The sequence below is a fragment of the Copidosoma floridanum genome, unplaced genomic scaffold, assembly GCF_036245765.1.
Source record: "Copidosoma floridanum isolate Cflo_tuat_1 unplaced genomic scaffold, Cflo_Japanese_pri ptg000017l, whole genome shotgun sequence".
NCBI lineage: Eukaryota > Metazoa > Arthropoda > Insecta > Hymenoptera > Encyrtidae > Copidosoma > Copidosoma floridanum.
This window is the reverse complement of record NW_028321894.1, coordinates 12,191,582-12,216,399: the sequence shown is the minus strand read 5'-3', so window position 1 is coordinate 12,216,399 and position 24,818 is coordinate 12,191,582. Positions and strand designations below refer to the sequence as shown.

Below are 24,818 nucleotides of genomic sequence, written 5' to 3'. Positions count from 1 at the left end.
CATAATCTTTATGATTATCATTATTAATATTAATATTATGATTATTATTGTCAAAATTATTTTTATTATTATTACTTTTATTGTTATTATCATTATTATTTTAATAAACATTATTATTTAAATACTAATGACAATCATAATAACAATTATTTTAAAGATGATAAGAAAAATGTTGATAATGATGAGTATTTGACAAATAATGATATTAGTGTATTTAACGATAATGATAGTAATAATTATGACTCTGATAATGATGATAGTGTTTTTGGTAATAATAATGGCTATTTTAATGATCATGATAATGTTGCGATAAGTTATTATTAAAATTTTTATTATTATAATAATAGTGTTGATGATAATTATGATAATAATAATTATTAAAATAGTGATCATTATGAATTTGATAGTGATAATGTTTATGATAATAATTATACTAGTAATAATGATAATGTGGAAAATGATTTTTATGATGAGAAAATCTTTGAAAATAAAAATGTTGATGATAATGATAAAAATGATGATGATGGTGATGATAATAATAATGTCGATGGTTATAATGATGATAATATGAATAATAATATTAGTAATGATCCTTATGATAATAATACTTATAATGATCATAATTATAATAATAATAATAATAATTCTAATAATAATAATATTAACAAAGAGAATTTGTATGATAATGATTATAAATAATATTGATGTAGTGGATGACAAAGATTATGGTAATAATATTTATGAGAATGATAATGAAAGTAAAGATAATAATACAAATGATGATGACAATGATAATTATGATGATTATGATAATAATAATAATAATAATGATAATAATAATGGTATTGATAAACATGATGATAATTATGATAATATTTATTATGATGATGATGATGATAATAGTGATGTCAGTAATAATTATAATGAGAATAATGATAATTATTGTTATGATAATGAGAATTATGATGATAATGATAAATATGATCATGATAAAAGTAATGAATATGATCATGATAATGATGATGATGAAGATAATGATAATAATGAAGGTAATGATAATAATGATGATGATGATGATGATGATAATAATATAGATGATATATATGACAATAATGATTATAAACTAATGATGTTGATGATGAAGAATATGATGATGATATTCTTGAAAATAATGATGATGATGAGGACAATGACGATGATGATAGTGATAATGAGGATGATAATGATAATGATAATAATTATTATTACGATGATAATAATAATGATGATGATGATGATTATGATAATAATGATGATAATGATAATGATAATAATAATGATTATAAAGATGATGATCATATTAATAATAAAAAAAATGATAATCCTTAGAATGAGATTAAAGATGAGAATATTAATGAAAATGATGATGACGTTGATGATAATAAGTATGATGATGATGACGATTATGATAATAATCATTATGATGGTCATGATCATCATAATAATAATAATCAAAATGACAAAAATAATAATTATCACAATTAAAAGAATAATTATGATTATACTTATGAATTTCATAACTATGATAATAATGACGATGATACGAACAATCATCTAAAAGATGATATTAATAATGTTGTTAATTAATGGTTATTTAATAATGATGTTTATTATGTATGAAATAATGAGAATGGTAGTAATAATTAAAACAATAATATTAATGCTAACTTTTGTGATGTGTTGGTTATTTCAATAATCATGGTTATATTGTCATTGGTGATGATAATACTATTCATTATAACCTTGATACTATTATTAATGATAATAATGGTAATGACAATGTAGATAATGTTTGTGTAATGATAATAATTATGATAATAATAATGATAATGATAGAAATGATAATAATAAAAATAACTATGACGATAATTAAAATAATCATGATTATAATTATGATATTAATAACGATAACAACGATGACGATAGTTATAATAATATTAATAAAAATAGTGATAAGAACTCTAGTAATAAGTATTCAAATGATTTTCATGATGGCGTTTCTAATGATGATGATAGGGTAATCATACTGATGATCATAACATTGATGCTGGTTATGGCGATGATGCCAGTGACACTTTGTATTATCATAAAGTTGTCATTAATTATAATGATAATTATGATCATTATTATAAGAATGTTGATGATAATGTCAATAATTTTGATAATAATGAAGTGAATTATGGTGATAATGATGATTATATCCATGAGAATGATAATTATGCTAATGATGATAATAGTTATAATAATACCGATAATGATAATAATAATAATAATGAGACTAATTATATTAATAATTATAGAATTGTTTATGATGACAATAATAATTCTGACAATGGTCATTATGTTAATAATAATGAAAATAAGGATGTTGTTTATGTCAATGATAATGATGATTATAATGATAATAATGATAATGATAATTATAAAGATAATAATAATTATGATGATAATAATAATAATAGTCATAAAAACAATGTAATAAGGACGATGATAGTAATAATGGTAATAAGATTAATATATTTGATAATAAAGTTGATTATAACAATTATATTGTTAATGATAATGATAATAATGAGAATTATAATGATGATAAAAATAAAAATAATTATGATGATCACAGTAATAGTGATAATAATTTAATAATATTGATAAACATAATTAACATAATACGAATAATTATAATAATGATGACGATGATTATTATAGTTATTTTAAAGACAATGATTATATTGTTGATAATCATTAGTATTCAAACGATGATGATAATGATGTATGAAATAATAAGGACATTTTTAATGGTAACAATGATAAAAGCGATGCTGATTCTAGTGATAATAATATTAATGCAAGTGATCACAATAATGTTGCTTTTTATTACAAAAATGTTAATGATAATATTATTAAAAATAATCTCGATAAAAAAGATAATATTGCTGATCATAATAATAATAACACTAATGATGATGACAATGATGATAATGATGATGATAATAATAATGTTATTGATAATGATAATTCTGTTGATGATAACAATAATAAAAATGATAACAATAATGACAATTATAATTATAATGGAAAAAATAATGGTTGTGTTAAATAAGATAATGACAACGATGATGATAATGATGATAATGATGATAATGACGATGATGATCATGATGATGATTATTATGATAATGAAGATAATAAAAATGATGATGATAATAATAAAAATTACATTGATGATGATAATAATGGTGTTGATAAAACTAATAATAATCAGGATGATGATCATGATAATAATGTTTATAATAATTATAATGATAATGATCACAATGGTGATGATGTTAATGATAAAAATGATGATTATGATAATAATAATGATGATGATAATAGTGATAATAAATATGACCGTAATAATGATATGATGATAATGATTATAATATTAATGCTAATAATGATAATGACGATAGTTCTTATAATTAAATTGAATGTAGTTTTAATTATGATAATAATTATTCGTATTTAAATAAAAATCATATTTGTGTACATGATATTGAGATAGGGTAATTATCATGACGATGATAAAAATAATTCTGGTTATAGTGATGATAATAGCGATACTTATTATTATTATACTGATGTTATTAATTTAAATAAAGATAATAATTATTATTATAGAGATGTTGATAAAAATGTTAATATTTATCATAATAATAATGTGAATAATGATTATCATGATAATTATATTAATGAAAACGATAGAACTGCTGATGATAATAACGATGATAATGAAAATGAAGACGATGATGATTATTCCAATGGCGATATAAATTATATTAAATAAAATTATTATGGTTATTCATATCATAATCTTTATGATTATCATTATTAATATTAATATAATAATTATTATTGTCATAATTATTTTTATTATTAATTCTTTTATTGTTATTATCATTATTATTTTCAATAAACATTATTATTTTAATACAAATGACAATCATAATAACAATTATTTTAAAGATGATAAGAATAATGTTGATAGTGATGAGTATTTGACAAATAATAATAATAGTGTATTTAACGATGATGATAGTAATAATTATGACTCTGATTATGATAATAGTGTTTTTGGTAATAATAATGGCTATTTTAATGATCATGATAATGTTGCGATAAGTTATAACTAAAATTTTTATAATTATAATAATAGTGTTGATGATGATTATGATAATAATGATTATTAAAATAATGATCATAATGAATTTGATAGTAATAATGTTTATGATAATAATTATACTATTAATAATGATAATGTGGAAGATGATTTTTATGATGAAAAAATCTTTGAAAATAGAAATGTTGATGATGATGATAAAAATGATGATGATGGTGATGATGATAATAATTTTGATAATTATAATGATGATAATATGAATAATGATAATAGTTATGATCCTTATGATAATAATACTAATAATGATCATAATAATAATAATAATAATAATTCTAATAATAATAATACTAACAAAGAGAATTTGTATGATAATGATTATAATAGTGATATTAATAAAGTAGATGACAAAGATTATGGTAATGGTATTTATGAGAATGATGATGAAAGTAAAGATAATAATACAAATGATGATGACAATGATAATTATGATGGTTATGATAATGATGATAATGATAATTATAAAAATAATGGTATTGATAAACATAATGATAATGATGATGATATTTATGACGATAATGATGAAAATAGTGATGTAAGTAATAATGATAATGAGAATAATGATAATTATTGTTATGATTATAAGGATTATGATGATAATGATGAATGTGATCATGATAATGATCATGATGAAGATAATAATAATAATGATGGTAATGATAATAATGATGTTGATGATGATGATGATGATAATATGGATGATAATTATGATGATAATGATTATAAACTAATAATGTTGATGATAAAGAATATGATAATGATATTCTTAAAAATAATGATGATGATAAAGACGATGACGATGATGATAGGGAAAATGAGGATGATAATGATAATGATAATAATTATTATGACGATGATAAGAATGATGATAATGATGATGAATATGATAATAATGACGATAATGATAATGATGATAATGATAATCATGAAGATGATGATCATAATGATAATAAGAAGAATAATAATTCTTAGAATGAGATTAAAGATGAGGATATTGATAAAATTGATGATGACGATTATGATAATAATCATTATGATGGTAATGATCATCATAATAATAATAATTAAAATGATAAAAATAATAATTATAATAATTTAAAGAATAATTATGATTATACTTATGAATTTAATAACTATGATAATAATGACAATGATACGAACAATTATCTAAAAGATGATATTAATAATGTTGTTAATTACTGGTTATTCAATAATAATGTTTATTATGTATGAAATAATGAGAATGGTAGTATTAATAACAACAATGATATCAATGCTAACTTTTGTGATGTGTTGGTAATTTCAATAATCATGGTCATATTGTCATTGGTGATGATAATACTATTTATTATAACCTTGGTATCATTATTAATAATAATAATAATAATGACAATGTAGATAATGTTTGTGTAATGATGATAATTATGATAATAATAATGATAATGATAGAAATAATAATAATAAAAATAACTATGACGATAATTAAAATAATCATGATTATAATTATGATATTAATAACGATAACAACGATGACGATAGTTATGATAATAATAATAAAAATAGTAATTATAACTTTAGTAATAAGTATTTAAATGATAATCATGATGGCGTTTCTGATGATGATGATAGGGTAATCATACTGATGATGATAACATCGAAGCTGGTTATGGTTATGATGCTAGCGATACTTTGTATTATATTATAATGATAATTATGATCATTATCATAAGGATGTTGATGATAATGTCATTAATTATAATAATAAAGAAGTTAATTATGGTGATTATGATGATTATATCTATGAGAATGATAATTATGCTGATTATGATAAAAGTTATAATGATAATAATAATGATAATAATAATAATAAGACTAATAATATTGATAATAATAGAATTGTTTATGATGACAATAATGATTTCGACAATGGTCATTATGTTAATAATATTGACAATAATGATGTTGTTTATGTCGATGATAATGGTGATTATGATGATAATAATGATAATGATGATTATAAAGATAATAATGATTATGATGATAATAATAATGATAGTCATAAAACAATGTAATAAGGACGATGATAGTAATGATGGTAATAAGAATAATATATTTGATAATGAAGTTGATTATAACAATTATATTGTTAATGATAATGATAATAATGTTAATTATAATAATGATAAGAAAAAAATAATAATGATGATAACAAAAATAGTGATAATAATAGTTATAATATTGATAAACATAATTAACACAATACGAATAATAATAATAATGATGACGATGATTATTATAGTTATTTTAAAGACAATGATTATATTGTTGATAATAATTAGTATTTAAACGATAATGATAATGATGTATGCAATAATAAGGACATTTTTAATGGTAACAATGATAAAAATGATGCTGATTCTAGTGATAATAATATTAATGCAAGTGATCACAATAATGTTGCTTTTTATTACAAAAATGTTAATAATAATATTATTAAAAATAATCTCGATAAAAAAGATAATATTGCTGATCATAATAATAATAACACTGATGATGATGACAATGATGATAATAACGAACATGATGATTATTATTATGCTGACGATGATAATAATAATAATGAAGATAATGGCGATAACATTAGTTATAATGATTATAAAGCAAATAATAATGACAGTAATAATCACGATGGTAATAATAACTAATTATAATTTTGATAACGATTATCATAATGACAATGATAATAAAAATGGTCATAAAGATAATGATGATAATGTAGAAGATGACAAGTATTTTAATAATATTGATAATAGTTTATAAAATGAGAATGATGGTGTTTTAAAAATGACGATGATAATACTTATACTAGTTACGGTAGTAATAATAGCATTACTAATGATTATAATAATAACGTCATTGATTAAAATAAAAATAATGATTACTTCAATAAGGTTGTTGATAATGATTTCGATAATAATGTTTATAATGATGGAAATAATAATGATTATGATGATGATATTGATGAGTATGATGATAATAAATATGATGATGATGACGATGATTATGATGACGATGATGATGAAAATAATGATAATCTTATTGATGATGATGATTCTGATAATGATGACAATAATAATAGTGATAACAATAATAACAATGATACTCATAATAAAAAAAATGATGGTGTCGTTAAAAAAGATAATGACGACGATGATGATAATGACGATGATAATGATTATGTCGATGATGATCATGATGATGATTATTATGATAATGAAGATAATATAAATGATGATGAAAATAATAATAATTATAATAATGATGATAATTATAGTTATGATAAAACTAACAATAATTTATGATGTTGATCGTGATGATAATGTCGATAGTATTTATAATGTTAATGATCATAATAATGATGACGTTTATGATAAAAATAATGATTATAATAATTGTAATGATGAAGATGATGATAATAATAAAAATAAATATGACAGTAATAATAATTATGATGATAATAATTATAATATTGATAATAATTATGATGATGACAATGGTTTTTATAATTAAATTGAATATAGTTTTAATAATGACGATGATTATTTGTAATTTAATAAAAATGATATTGGTGTACATGATATTGAAGATAGGGTAATTATCATGACGATGATAATAATAACGCTGGTTATAGTGATGATAATAGCAATACTTATTATTATTATAATGAAATCATTGATGTTAATAAAGATAATAATTATAATTATATTCATGTTGATGAAAATGTCGATAATTATGATGATGAAAATGTAAATAATGTTTATTATAATGATTATATTAATGAAATCGATAGAAATGCTGATGATAATGATGATGATGATAATAATTATAATGATGATAATGATAATAATGATAATGATAATGATGAAGATAATAATATCGATGATAACAATGATGTCAATAATGATAACGATGATAATAACGATGATAATAAAAACGATGACGATGATAATTATATTGATGACGATATACATTATGTAAATTAAAATTATTATGGTTATTAATCTTATAATCTTTATTATTATCATCATAAATTTTCTATATTATAATTATTATTGTTATAACTATTTTTATTATTATTACTTTAAGTGTTATTATCATTATCATTTAAATAAACTTTATGATTTTAATAATGATGACAATCACAATAACAATGATTTTAGAGATGATGAGAATAATGTTGATAATAATGTGAATTCGACAAATAATGATAATAGTGTATTTAATGATAATGATGGTAATAATAATGACTCTGATAAAAATGATGCTGTTCAAGGTAATAATAAAGGCTATTCTAATGATCATGATAATGTTGCGATAGGTTATAATTTAAATATTTATGATTGTAATAATAATGTTGATAATAATTGTGATAATAATAATTATTAAAATGATTATAATAAAGAAATTGATAGTGATAATATAAATAATAATAATTATACTCATGATAATGATAATGTGTAAGATGATGTTTATGATAAAAAAATCCTAAAAAATAATAATGTTGATGATAGTGATAAGAATGATGATGATTGTGATGATAATAATAATGTCGATGGTTATAATGATAATAATACTAATAATAATGATAGTGATGATCTCAATCATAATAGTAAAAATAATGATAATGATAACAATAATGATAATTATAATAATTAAAATAACAACAAATAGAATTTTCATTATAAAACTTATCATAATGATATTAATGATGTGCATGACAATGATTTTCGTAATGTTATTTATGAGAATGATGATCATAATAAGGATTATAATACATATGATGATAATAATGATAATTATGATGATTATAATAACGATGATAATGAGAATAATAATGGTACTGATAAACATAATGATAATTATCATAATGTTTATAATGATTACGAGGATAATAGTAATGTTAGTGATAATAATAATGAGATTAATAATGATCATGGTTATGATAATGAGGATCATTATGATAATGATGGATTTAATTATGATGATAATAATAGATATGATCATGATAATGATCATGATGAAGATGATGATAATAATGATGGTAATGATAATAATGATGATGATAATGATAATAATAATGTAGATGATAATTATGATGATGACAATGATGATGATAATAATAATGATGATAATAATGATTATAAACTAATAATGTTGATGATAAATAATGTGATGATAATATTCTTGAGAGTAATGATAATGATAATAATGATGATGATGATGATGATGATGATGATGATGATGATGATGATGATGATGATGATGATGATGATGATGATGATGATGATGATGATGATGACAATGATTATGTCAATAATAATGATAATGACAATGATAATGATAATGATAACTATGGTAATGATGTCGTTGATAATAATGATGATAATGATAATGATGATTAGTATTACGATGATGATGAAGATGATGATAATAATGATGGTAATGATAATAATGATGATGATAATAATATAGATGATAATTATGATAATGACAATAATGATGATAATGATTATAAACTAATAATGTTGATGATAAAGAATATGATGATAATACTTTCGAGAGTAATGATGATGATGATGATGATGATGATGATGATGGTGATAATGATAATGATGATGATGATGATGATGATGATGATGATGATGATGATGATGATAATGATGATGATGATGATGATGATAATGATGATGATGATGATGATGATAATGATCATGATGATGATGATGATGATGATGATAATGATGATGACAATGATAATGTCAATAATAATGACAATGACAATGATAATGATAATGATTATTATGGTGATGATGTCGTTGATAATAATGATGATAATTTTAATGATAATGATAAAGACGATGATGATGATAATGATGATGATCAATTTTATGATGATGATGATGATGATGATGATTATGATGATTATGATGATACCGATAATGATTATAATGATGCTTATGAAGATGATGATCATAATGATGATTATAAAGATGATGATCATAATGATGAAGAAAATAATAATAATACTTAGAACGATAACGAAGATAAGGATATTAATGATAATGATGATGACGTTAATGATGATGAGTATGATGATGATGATGATTATGATAATGATCATCATGATTGTGATGATCATTATAATAAAAATAATAACAATAATAAAATTAATAATAATAACAATGAAAAGAATAATAATAAAAATAATACTTATGATATTAATAACTATGATAATCTTGACGATGATACTAACACTCATCTTAAAGACGATATTGATAATGTTGTTGATTACTGGTTATTTAATGATAATGTTTATGGTGTATGAAATATTGAGAATGGTAGTCATAATGACAACGATAATATTGATGCTAATTTTTGTCATGTGTTGGGTATTTCAATAATCATGGTCATGTTGTCATCGGTTATGATAATAATAATATTTGTTATAACCTTGATATTACTAATAATGATAATAATGAGAATGATAATGTAGATAATGTTAATGTTGATGATAATAACTATAATAATGATCATGATGATGATAAAAATGATAACAATACTAATAACTATGACAATAAATAAAATAATAATAATAATTATTATGATATTGACAACGATAATAATGATGACGATAGTTATAATAATGATATTAAAAATAGTAATGATAACTTTAAGAATAAGTATTTTAATGATGATCATGATGGCGTATGTCATGATGATGATAGGGTATTGATAATAATGATGATAACATTGATGCTGGTTATGGTGATGATACTAGCGATACTTAGTATTATTATAATGTTGTCATTAATTACAATGATGATAATGATTATTATTATAATGGTTTTGATAATTATGTCGATAATTATGATAATAACAATGTGAAGTGTGATGATTTTGATGATTATTTCTATGAGAATGATAATTATGCTGATGATGATGATGATAATAATAATGATGATGATAATGATGATGATGATGATTATGATGATGAGGATGATGACGATAATGATTACAATAATGATGATTGTTGAGAATTATGATATTGGTGATGATGATGTTAATGATGATGATGATGATGTTGATAATTATGATTATGATGACCATGATTATTATTTTAGTGATGATGATGTTGATGATAATGACGATTTTAATGATGCTGATATTGACCATGATAGTTATGATTATGATTACTATAATGATGATGATTATACGGATCCTGCTGCTAACCTTGAAGGTTATTTTCACGATAACGGTTCTAATATAGTTTGAGCAACGCTGACTGCAATTAAAAATGATTTTAGTACATTAAGTTCTTATTTATTGTACTAGATGTTCGATATTTTTTAATTGTTTGAGTTCGTTTCTAGTTTCCCAATTCTTTGTTATATATATTTGCTTATTTGATCTCTTACCGTTATGTTTTCGTTAAACTTTAATTATTTATCGATTCTGCGTTGTAGGAAGCTAATGGCTTTTATTTGGGACAGTTCCCGTTTAGAGTTTGAAGCAGCACAGGATTGTGAATTAGTAACTGCAGGAGAATTATTTGGCAGATCTGGATATGGTATTGGTATGCAAAAACGCTCTCCATGGACTGATGCTATCACTCTTGCCGTCTTAGATTTCCATGAAAGTAAGTGATATTTTATAGTTACTTAACTATTGTTTTGCTTAATTTATTTAAAAATTAAAAGAGAAATATGTTATTTAATTGTAAGAAATTAATCTGGTTATTGGCATTTATACTGACAGTTCTCATCATTTCTATGTTTAAGCTTACAGTTTTGTATCAGTAATTCTTGTCTTTCGCCAAAAGTTTTTTTAATACTACTTTTTAACTTTTAATTTTACCAGTATTCTGACACAGGGTAAGTTTTTGATTGTAATTACAGTATGAGATAAATTTTCTCAGTTTTTTTTAATCTTTACTATTAAATGAGCAGTCCCAAAAAAATCTCAATGTTTTTTTTACCCATTTGATTTTATTAAATCATATTTTTCTTGTTTGTTAAGAGTAAGACAGTTAGACTTTAACATTGTTTTCATTTTTTAATTGACTATTTTTAGTGACATTTTAACCTGTCAAATTTATACTCTGACATTACGAACAGTTCTTTGCACGATATTTTCGACTACTGAGGTTGTATTATTATTTTCTCCAATGTCATTTTAAAAATTATTTAATAACCGCTTGCATTGTGGTATTTTTATTAAATTTTTTCTCATACATCAGTCTTTTTTGTAGTATTTGTAAAATTATATAGGTTAATTTTATAATTTTGTATAAGATATAGGTTAGTTTTTTGTGAGTACTAATGACCTGTCGTAACTTTATGACATGTCACCCTCACGTATCTTTTAAGCTCTCTTATAAAACAAGAATTTTTAACATAAATTCTCTTAAAATATAACAATACTGATTGTTGATTTGCGATTTTTTTGCAGGTATTTAATTATTTTAGTTAATAATAACAAGTTATCTGTTTGTCTGGTTTTTTTTTATATTTTATAATTGGTCCTAGAACTTGATGAAGGAATCATTCTTTTTTAATTTTTTTTGAAAATTTGCACCTTTTCTTTTAAATTATGTTCTTTCTCCTTTAAATATGTGTAGGCCTAGTTACAATTCTAAGCAATTTTATTATTGTACAAAATTTGATGAAATAACTTTTGCTGGCCTTATAACAAAACATATCATTAATAAAATGACAGATGCAGTGATAGTTAGTCGACAAGCACAGAAGCTTAAACGAAAGAATTACAAGTTTTAATCTCATGATTATGTTATTATTATGGTAAGCCAAACAAATTTGTGTTAAAATGACTAATTAATTTAGTACATGTGATATGAGTGGCTTGTAAATCCAAAGTATCAGCACTCATTTGATATTTTGTAAAAGAACAGCAAAAGAAATTTAGGGGGTAGAGGAGTTGTGATGGGGGGCTGTACTCCAAAATAAGACTCTTCTTGTTGAAGAAACATAATAGATTAGTATGTTACATTTACGCTTGTTGTGTGGATACATACTTAATGATTTAACATAAATTTATGTCAGTACATAAAATTTTGTATAATTTTTAACAATAAACATTAAAAACATTTCATAAGCAAGAATTAAAATACGATTACGCAAAAACTAGTGAAGTTTTGCTTATTACTTCTTTTACTACTGTTTGTATATGCATTTTCCTGAATTATAAAGTTATTTAAGAGAGACTGCCATCCTAACTATCTATCCTTAGCCTTGCTTACAGTAAGATTTGCTTGCTCTTATCTCTTTGAAAAGTTTAATGAATTGAATTTGGATTCAGTCTCCTCTTACCATATTTTTTCTCCTAAATCACCTACAAACTTCCTGTCACACCTTCCTCAGCCCCTTTTCAGCAACCTATTAAATAAGGCGCTATTATTTCTTTTCTCTAGGAGCTCTGATTGCTTATTGGCAAGTGTGCTTGCCTTCTAGCCTGGGGAATTCAAGGGGTCAGGGTTCAAATTCTGTTAAAAATAATCAAAAATTTTTTCTTAGTCTTTTTCTGTGGAATGAGTACCCAGTGTACCGAATACCACTTATTGTATGTTTAAAAACAAAAAAACTGGTTTTCCTCAAAACTTCTGTGCCTCCAGGGGCCTTCTTTTTGAAAAAAAAAAAATTATAAAACGGAATCAAGAAATTAGATGATGAATAATGTAAGTGCTTTAATTAACCTACACCAAAAAAAATTTTGTTAAATGGTCTACATGAGAAAATACAGTCTAGTAAAGCAATATTTAACTCGTCATATAAAAGTTTGAATACTGTCTAGTTAATAATGCTGTCTTGTGAGCAATTCCTAATTGTTGTAGCATCTTCTCTGTCGGTAGACAAGTGTCAAGGGTAAAGTTTTGAAAATGTAAGTTTATATTTTAAGAAATGTTTATTCTTTCATGGTAAATTTTACGTGGCTTTATTAATATCCAAAAAAAGTGTTTTCATTCGAGCAGAAAGGAAAGAAGTATGAAAGTAAAAAATATTGTTTGAAAAAAAATTTTTAGATAATAATTTAACTTAATATTCATTCCTTTAACAGTAATAAATAACGTGATGTGTTTCTTACGATAGAACTTTGTGATTAAGCAACTTGATCTTAAATTTTTATGAGAAAGAAAGCTCTTATTTTTTTAACAAAATTTATTGTTATATGCTCTGATAGCTTACCACACGTGTTATAAGAAAACTATCATAGCAAAGGTTTTAAAGCATTTGTTTGATATTCTAGTTAAGGAGTAAAAAGCATTTAATTTTATTTTATTGTCATTTACAATTTAAATTTCGGTTGTTAAAATAATTTTAAATGTTTTAATGCATAAGGTTAGTATAAATATATAATTATTTTGTAACACGAATACATCAAGGAAGTAGGTAAAAGACGAACGGCTAATTTAAATAAGGAAGAATCATACATCGAAAAGTAAGATATCTTGGTGCATTTAATATTTTTGTGTTACAATTAATATAAAACAATGTGACATGTACTATGTATCACGTGTCTTTATGTATCCTGATACTATCGCATGAGCGAATAAAAATTTTACATTATATTTCGATTACTATTAATAAATTAAAATTATCTCATAACTATTAATATTCAAGTGGAAAATCATTATTTATTAATATTATTGCATAAGTAAACGTTAATTTAATATTTTATTGTTATATGCAAAACCATCTTTTTTCTCTCTTACCAGTGTAGAGTAATAAATAAATAAAATTATCTTTTTAATTAAGTATAAACTATTTGAACTTAGTATGTGGAAGGGTTCAGATGGTCAAGAAAAATATTTTGGGGTTGCTGTAAAGGAGATGTGGAGAGGAGCTCTGCAGGGCTCTTAAGTTAATTTTTAAGAAATATAATAAAAATGTTAAATTAACGTTAAAAACAGGCAAGTTACACCTTATTTAAGGATTGTTGTGTGAGGGGGGGGGGACTTACATAGCTTTGGCGATTATGAAGGGCTGTGAGGGGTTTGTTTGGAATGTCTTACACAATTGACTCTTTAATACATGGGTATGCCTCTATGTGTCTGCGTGTGCCTTGAAAAAATTTTACATTGAAAAATAAATAATTGAATTTTAGTAAAGTCAAATGTTTGTAGAATCACTTTTTTTAAGAAAAGTAAAAAGTTTTCGTAGCTATAAAACTTTTTTAAAATACATTACAAAAATTTACATAAAAAATAAAATTGTGCGAGAAATGCTATTTATTAATAAGTATTATGAATTTGTTCAATGTGTGAATTATTAAAAAGAAATTTTCTGATGATAAGGAAATATACAAATCAATTATTTAGTGTAAGGGTGGAGTTCCAGTATCATGGTGTGCATGAAAATCGTGCCAGGAGGTTTATATATATGCATGTATATGCATTTGAGTGTGTACTTTTCTATGCAGACTAAGAACTGTAGATGTTCTTGTACCACTAATCATAAATTCATGCCAAAATTTTGTTAGTTTTTGTTTTCATAAAGGGTTTTTGGTATAAAAAAAGCTACTAGCAAACAGGTTTTTAGTTAGGGGGTGCTACTATCACCAACTATTAATTTTTGCTTGATTCTGATAAGGTAGATCCATGCATTTATAACCATATCAGTATCTTTATTCTATTGTCTGCTCATTTATATCATAACAACCGTACTAGACATCCTAGACTACAACACCAATACTTTCATACAATTAAACTTCTGCCCCTCCCATTTTAAATTGAAAGAATAGAGACCACAAAAGAACTGAAAAAAAAAACTAAACAAAACTTAAAGAATGCCTAACACATATAGTCTTGTCCAGGATAATTATAGATGCCTTACTCATTTTGAAAATGAGAAAAACCAGATAAACACACACTTTTTTGAAATAATTTGTTCCCATATACTTCATACAACAAGGCCTTGTTAATGTTAATATGCTGTAACAAATTATACCCTCTAGCAGAACATCTATGCATTTTAGTAAAACCCTAAGGTCTTTTCAAATTTGCTCAAATACACTCAACAATCTCTTCTTTGTTCAATAAAAAATTAGTTTAATTGTTTGTCATGGGTTACTAAAGTAAAAATGCAAACAATATTTAAAAATGATTGAAGTTATAATAGGGGGTAAAGCTCTACAAGTATAAGCATACATTTATTCCATACATGAATAGACATAAACAAATACATATACATATATACTTTTACAGCTTTACTCTGCTGCAGGCTTCTTGTCCCAACACTCAGGTGCCAATCAGAAAATAAAAGTACTAGCATTTATATAAATAAGACCGAATCAGATTAATTATGCATATTTTTTGCTTTGTGACTTTCCATTGACTCGTCATGCTGTTTTCAGATGTTCTACTTAAAAAGTTCAATACAATAGATATAAATAAACCGAGCAAAAACATAAATTAAAAAGATAAATATGCAATATTATCAGTGGTTTTGTGAATAATCTTCATTATTACATAATAAATCAAAAACCTACCGATAGTAAATAGTAAGAAAAAACCTAAGAGAGACAAAAATTTAACTTTTCTTATTTTACTATACTTTGTTACCAGGTTTATTTAAAAGATCCAATAAAACCATTGCATTCACGTAAAATAAGACTCAACAAATCCTTTTTTAAAATACGAAGGCATGTTACTCGCCAAAAGGGACAAGAGCTCCCTCAAAATATAAAACTATAATAAAGGTCTTTTGGAGTATTTAAAATTTTAGCAAAGTTACTATTTTTTTTTAAATTCTTAGTCCAATAAAATAAATACAAGACTAAACGAAACTGATTTTTAAATCACTATTAAAAATCCGAGATATCTTAGCAAAAAAATAAGATAAAAAATATAGAAACTTTGAACCGTAAGTAACTCATTTTTGACAAGTGCAACTGCATAAAAAAATATTCTTCCATTGCGTAGGTTGAAAAAGTTTCTTTTCTTATACTTTATAGACAAGACATAATAAAAAGTACTATCTGCGTACTGATTTTTAATATCTCCTGAATCATAAGCTTGTGAAAATTTACCGTGGTACCCCTGTGTCATATAAAACTTTTAAAAATCCTACAAAAAAAATTTATTATTATTTATAAGCTAATTTATAATTTTTGTGATGATTTTGTTAAATTAACGTCACACATAAATATAGATCATTCTACCAAAAACGGCATAGTTCATTTCCTAACTGATGACAACGTCGGTTAAGAAGATATCTCTCTAGAAACTTACGCAATTATCTAGGAGCTGTTTACAAGTAAAAATAAAAAAAACCTTAGACTATTGGCATTATTGTTGTTATGCAAGATGCAAAAAAAGGCTGCATTAGTGTTATGGGCTAGGGTTCAACTCAACAACATATGGATTCGACAAGACCTGGCATCAACATCAGGAGTTTCAAAATTTTTTATGGCATAGAATATGGAATATATAAACAAAAACAATATTTCTACGCATTTTATACAGCCAAAACAAAATTTGTCTAAGATTTAAATTCAGTTTAAGATACAAAATCAAGATCTTGTGAGTCTTACATTTTATAAGAAAACGCTCTTACAAATGCCATAGACAAATGTAGGCATTTTGATTAAAGCGATGTTTATTAGACAAACGTCAAGGATGTTCCAAACTTTTTTTCTGACTTTTTTTTCCAATAAGCTACAGCTACAGGCTTACGACCTTGAAGATTCCGTTTTCTCCAAATTAAAGCCTGTAACGCTAAGAAATAAGACAACCACTTTCGAGGCATTTGGTTATCAACCCAAAAGTAGTGGATTGAAACTATGCTTTTTTGTTTATGGTATACGAGGAGCGGCAAAGTTTAATTTGTATTTGATGCATGTGAATCTCAATTTTTGACGCATTTATGAGTCCCCATAATGCTTGATTTTTGAAAAGTCCGTAACGCTTAATAACCAAGTATATCTTGGTAAGACGTTCAATTATCGACTTGAAAGATTATGGACTTCCAAACGGCTGTTACTTGATTGGTAATGTACTTGCTGTCATTGACTCAAATAGTGAATTCTACAATTTTGAGCAGTAACGACATCACATATGTGTCATAATCTTATAGACAGTGCCGTTATCGGGGTTAAAACAAAACTTTTTAAGAGCCCGTACGGCTCTTTTTTTTTTAAATAAAACCAAAAACGTCGTTGTACAAATTTTTTTCGTCTAAATTTAACGAGGCTTAACTTATCTCATCGAACCCTCCTATGATTTTAAATTAAATTTGTACTACTTATGTTAGTTATATTGCTAATGTTATGCTTACTTCTGTCAGATTTAATCACATTTAGTTTTAGTGTTTATTTAATATCCAAAATGTATACGTATCCAAACTGTTGAGAAAACTCATCCTATAGTACCGCTTTCTTTAATTAATTGTTATTACATCTTAGTTTACAAGCTTATTTATTTACGGAAGTAATTTACAGTGTTGCTGCATATATTTTTGTTTCAATTACTAATCTAAAATTTTAGCCCATTTACTGTGATTAAGGTCTTTCAGACGTAAATAAAAATAAATTGCTCTATTTATAGAATACCATACAATTTTTAGAACGAAGTTCTTTATGTCGCTTACTAAGGGGGCTGGAATTTCAAAACCGACAGATTTGATGAAACGAAAGTGGCTTACTGAAAGTCTCTTCCTTCTAAGTTTCCCCCCTTAATCCATCCCTCTTACCATCAGTTCCCAACACACTTCCCCTCACCCCACCAAATATCTTCTAACCGTCCCGCGCTACTCTCTTACACACATTTGCCCACCATTCCCCTTCACACTCCCAAACAAATAATATTCAAATGAATTTTAATTTTATTTTTCCACAATAATTTTAATTTGACTTTAAACTTTTTTTTTTACAATTCTAAAAGAAAACAAAAAAAAACAACAAAAAACACTGTCCAATAAAGAGATTTGAACCCTCGACCTACCGCATGTTAGTCGAGCACTTGATCCACTCTGCTACGAGCACTGCCAATTATAAGAACTTAGTTTCTTTTACTTATCGTGTGGTTCGTAACTATAATATTTTATCTTCATTTGCATTTACTGATAATACATTTAATTAGTGATAAATTAATAATTACATTATTTTTTATGTCGCGGGCTTGGGGGCTTATTTTAAAAACGACAGATTTCCATAAAACGGAAGTCGCTTACTAGAAATCTCTTGCTTCTGAAAAAAAAAATTTTTTTTTAAATAACAAATATAAAAAAACATACATTTTAGTTAGCATGAATATGATTATATAGATTAAATCGAATAAGGCGCGTTTTCACGCATTGAATGCTTAAAATACTAACCGATTTTTTTCAAACCTGATGTTTTTTTGGCATTAAAAAAATGCTAATAATAACTGTTATAAATAAATTATTTAATGAATCAATAAATTATTAAAATAAACATAACAATAGAGTTAAAGAACATATCAATGGTTTTTAAAGGCGCTTATTTTGAATTCAACAAACAAATTATGTTACAATGTCACATAATTATATAAATATAGTGAATTATAAAATCAATAATAAATAAACTATGTAAGATCATTATATATGTATATTTCAAGTTACATATCATTTTGAAGGTCTTTAAGGTCGCTTATTTTAGATTTAATTAACAAATAATGGCAAAATGTTCTTAAGTAATTATATAAAAATAAAACTAAAATTGTAATAATGGGCTATACAATTGCAAAAAAAAGTGAGGAAAAAAAAAATTAATCAAACGAAATATGAAAGTTAAATGAAATGAAATTACAAAAGACATAAATAAATACAACGGAATAGAAAAAAATAAAATGAAATAGGGAATAGAGAAAAAAGGATTAAACAGAAAAATTAAAAAAGAAATTAAGTAAAGCAAATACAAAAAAATAAAAAAAAAAAGTAATAAAATAAAATATAAAAAAGTAAAGAAATAAAATGTAAAAAAAAAAGAAAATTCAAAAAATCGCAATAAAATGAAATATGAAAAAATAATGAAATAAAATATGAAAAAAACAAACAAGAAATAAAAAAAAAAACAAATAAAAAAAATATAAAGAAAATTAAAACAACAAACCAGGGGGTATAAATAGGTCATGGGACCCATGGTCAGAACGAAGTTCTTTAAACATGAGATGAGTATAGACACAATTTTCCAGGTAACAAGGGGGTCGCCAGACCCGTCAGAAGAACAAAGTTCTATAAACGTTAGTACTGCATTTATGTAGTTTACTTCAACAAAAACTTGACAAACGAATAAAAAAAAACCAAAAAAGCAATAGTTTAGTACTGACGATGGTTTGAACTTTGTGAGAACGTCGTGCATAAATACAGTACTCACAAAGTTCAAACCATCGTGAGTTCTGAACTATTGTTTTTTTTGTTTTTTTTATTCGTTTTTCAAGTTTTTGTTTAAGTAAACTACACAAATGCAGTACTAACGTTTATAGAACTTTGTTCTTCTGACGGGTCTGGCGACCCCCTTGTTACCTGGAAAATTGTGTCTATACTCATCTCATGTTTAAAGAACTTCGTTCTGACCATGGGTCCCATGACCTATTTATACCCCCTGGTTTGTTGTTTTAATTTCCTTTATATTTTTTTTATTTGTTTTTTTTTTTATTTCTTGTTTGTTTTTTTCATATTTTATTTCATTATTTTTTCATATTTCATTTTATTGCGTTTTTTTAAATTTTCTTTTTTTTTTACATTTTATTTCTTTACTTTTTTATATTTTATTTTATTACTTTTTTTTTTTATTTTTTTGTATTTGCTTTACTTAATTTCTTTTTTAATTTTCTGTTTAATCCTTTTATCTCTATTCCCTATTTCATTTTATTTTTTTCTATTCCGTTGTATTTATTTATGTCTTTTGTAATTTCATTTCATTTTACTTTCATATTTCGTTTGATTAATTTTTTTTTCCTTACTTTTTTTTGCAATTGTATAGCCCATTATTACAATTTTAGTTTTATTTTTATATAATTACTTAAGAACATTTTGCCATTATTTGTTAATTAAATCTAAAATAAGCGACCTTAAAGACCTTCAAAATGATATGTAACTTGAAATATACATATATAATGATCTTACATAGTTTATTTATTATTAATTTTATAATTCACTATATTTATATAATTATGTGACATTGTAACATAATTTGTTTGTCGAATTCAAAATAAGCGCCTTTAAAAACCATTGATATGTTCTTTAACTGAATGCAGTACTAACGTTTATAGAGCTTTGTTCTTCTGACGGGTCTGGCGACCCCCTTGTTACCTGGGAAATTGTGTCCATACTCATCTCATGTTTGAAGAACTTCGTTCTTACGGTAAGTCCCATGACCTATTTATACCCTCTGGTTTTTTTTTATTTATAAAATAAAAAAAAAAAATATGAGAATGTTGTATGAATGAGTATTTATTTACTGCAGAAGTAACAAATAAGTTATATTAAAATAAATATTTATCGATACATAGAAAAGTTTTTCTGCTAAAATATACTAATTGTCTAGTTTAAATGAAAGTTATTAAACCTAATCAATAAATGTATGAAATGAGTTATCTATTTATAAACGAAAGTTCATCGGGTAATGAGCAGTAGATGTATATTTTCATCAAAAATAAGTTATGAATTGTACCATAACAAAATGAAACTTAATTTCTAAAATCAGGAATACTCATAGGAAAGAGGGTAAGGGACTCAGTTTGTGTACAGTAGATAGTGAGTTTTCAAAGTTGTCGAAGGTGCTTCACTATTTTGAAGAAAAAAAGATTGAAGAAGAAAATATTGGATTTTATAGAATTCAGAATGTGTGCTGTGGTTGCACGGCATTGTGTGGTGTTGAGTGGACAGGTACAAGGCAGTGTGGCAGAGGTGGCACACAGTGAACTTTAAATTCCAAAAAATGGCAATAACTATTGCTTCAACTCTTTTACTAAATTTACCTGGCTTTAAGCTTACTTTTATGTTTGCATCATTGGCTACAAGGATCTTATTTTCTCAAAGCTATAAAAATTCATGATATGTATGTACACTCAACTCTCTATATATCTGTCGGAACGATTTGTCTACCCACGGTCAATGATGTACTGTAACGAATAATATAACAAAGGCTGACTGTCAAACAACAGGCAATATCTTTCATCGTTCCGACAAATATAAAGTGCCTCAAGTGTACATAAAGTACATGGTAAATCGATTTTGATAGTCCCATTACTCAGGATAAAAATGTGGTAGAAATAAATTAGTTTGCACGATAATTCATACATTAAGATTTTTAAGTCGTTGATGACAAGTTAAGAGTTCAATTAGCCAATTTTAAAATATCAGATGCAAGGCGGCACGTGGTGCTCAAGTTATCAAAAATCAACTGATTTGAATTAAATTTATTGTATGGCATATTTATCGATCGCTTATTACGAATCCAGCATTAAATAAGCTAAATTTACGAGGGTTATTCTAAGGTAGGAGACAAATTTTTTGGGAATCACCCATATGTACCAAATTTGGTGTACAAGGATTCTCGGAATTGCTCATTACTAATCTGGGGTCCAACAAGCAAAATTTATAATGGAAGATTTAAGATATTAGCCAAAATTTTCAAAAATCAACTGATTTTCACTACGTACAGTGAAATCTTATTTACTTCCTTTTAGAAAGTACAAACAGCGGCCAAGATTCTTTTTTTTCACAAATTTTTGCTCCATCCACATAATATTTCGCTTTTTTTCGTTTCTAAGATCATACACTACAAAGATCTTAATCCGTTTCAATTGTAAAAATTTATTAATAATATGGATAATAGGTATACATTTATAAAAAATTTTTTGATAGGCTGCCCGTTAGAATGCTCCTAAGATTACTTCTAAATTTCTCTTGGTACTATCTAAAAACTCTAAAGTTATTCAAAATACTTTTCCAAGCATTGCAGTTTTTACAGCTAAGTAAGATAATAACAAAGTGAAAAAAGTGTCATACAGAAACAAGAAGTAGTTTGAAAAACTGCCGACAATCTACGAGAGATTAAAGGGTAGCAAAAATAAGTCGCAAGTTGAACGAGAGCTAGGAGAGTTAACAGGTAGGCTTCAAAACACATACTTTTCAAATGAGCATGTGAATTGTATTGGCAACTTAGTTAAGAAAAATATTCTTTTGTTTACATCTTTCAAAAAACTTTGATTTTTTTTTTATACATGTTAAAATTTTCGAATTTTTACGCAGTGAGTTAGAAAATATGTTCTCTGGCTAGCAAGTGTCAGCAACTAGCAAGTCAACTGATTTTAAGTATTATCTAGTAATAAAACATGCTTTTAGGTACAAAAATATCGGTGATTTTTGACTTATCATTCTCTTTAGTACTGTTGATAAATTAAATAAGGTCTGAGGTGATCATGCATTGGCGATTAAAAATTTAACAGTTTTTTAGTGTATTCAATGATAAAATGTGCTCTTAGGAAAGCAAGCATCGCTAATCAGAAACCAACTAGTTTTTTTTATTATTGTTCAGAAAAAATAAGCCCTTAGAGGAGCACACTAGAAATCTACTAGTTTTTAAGTATTATTAAAAAGTAAAATACGCTTTTTCGCAAACAAGTACTGGAAACTAAAAATCCGAAAGCATTTTGAGCATTATAAATAGATGAAATACACTTTTCAGTGAGCAAGCATCAGCAACTAGAAAACCAACAGTTTTTTTAGTATTATAAGAAAATGAAGTTTTTTCATATTGATAATAAATAAAACGATTTTTGACGCTAGCATGCATCGGTGATAAGAAGCTTAACAGTTTCTTAGTGTATTTATAAACAAAAAGTGCTCTTGGGCGAGCAAGCATCGGTGATAAGAGACCCAAAAGTTTTCTTAGTATTATGAATAAATGAAATAAATTCTGAGGCCAACACGCATCAGTGATTAGGAACCTACATTTTTTCAGTGTATTTTTTAACAAAATGTTTTCTTAGACGAGCAAGTGTCGATGATGAGAAACCCAACAGTTTTTAGTTCTTTTAATGAAGAAAATATGCTAGTAGGCATGCAAGCATTGGCAGTTAGAAACCCAATAGTTTTTAAAATATTATTGATACATAAAATAAACTAATATGCGAGCAAACATCGGTGATGAGAAACTCAACAGTTTTTTGGTACTAATAATAATTAGGATTCGGTTTGAGGTGAGTAGGTGTTGGTGATTAGAAACTTAAAAGTTTTGTAGTATTATTTATAAATAAAGTAGGCTCTGAGTAAGCATTAGTGATTAAAAACCCAGTCGCTTATTAGTCTTACAAAGAAATGAAACGTGCTTTTAGGCGAGCAAGCACCAGCCATTATAAGCCTACTACTTTCTTAGTATTTTTTGTCAATAAAATGTGCTCTTGTGTGAGGAAGAGTTAGCGATAACCAATCGAGCTATTGCTTGTTGGGACCTGTGTGCATTTTATTACATGATTTAACCTCATACAGTAAGATTTTCTTACATAAAGGAAAACTGATTCATG

At 24.9% G+C, this 24,818-nt stretch overlaps 1 protein-coding gene across 1 annotated transcript in view; it reads left to right on the top strand.

Moving 5' to 3' along the window:
- Nmdar1 (glutamate ionotropic receptor NMDA type subunit 1) overlaps nt 1–24,818 on the top strand; it is a 1,366,481-nt gene that overhangs the window by 1,114,353 nt on the left and 227,310 nt on the right. The window contains exon 16 of the mRNA XM_089592421.1: nt 11,779–11,951. Coding sequence (XP_089448547.1) covers nt 11,779–11,951 — 173 coding nt within the window. The remainder of the gene's footprint in view (nt 1–11,778; nt 11,952–24,818) is intronic.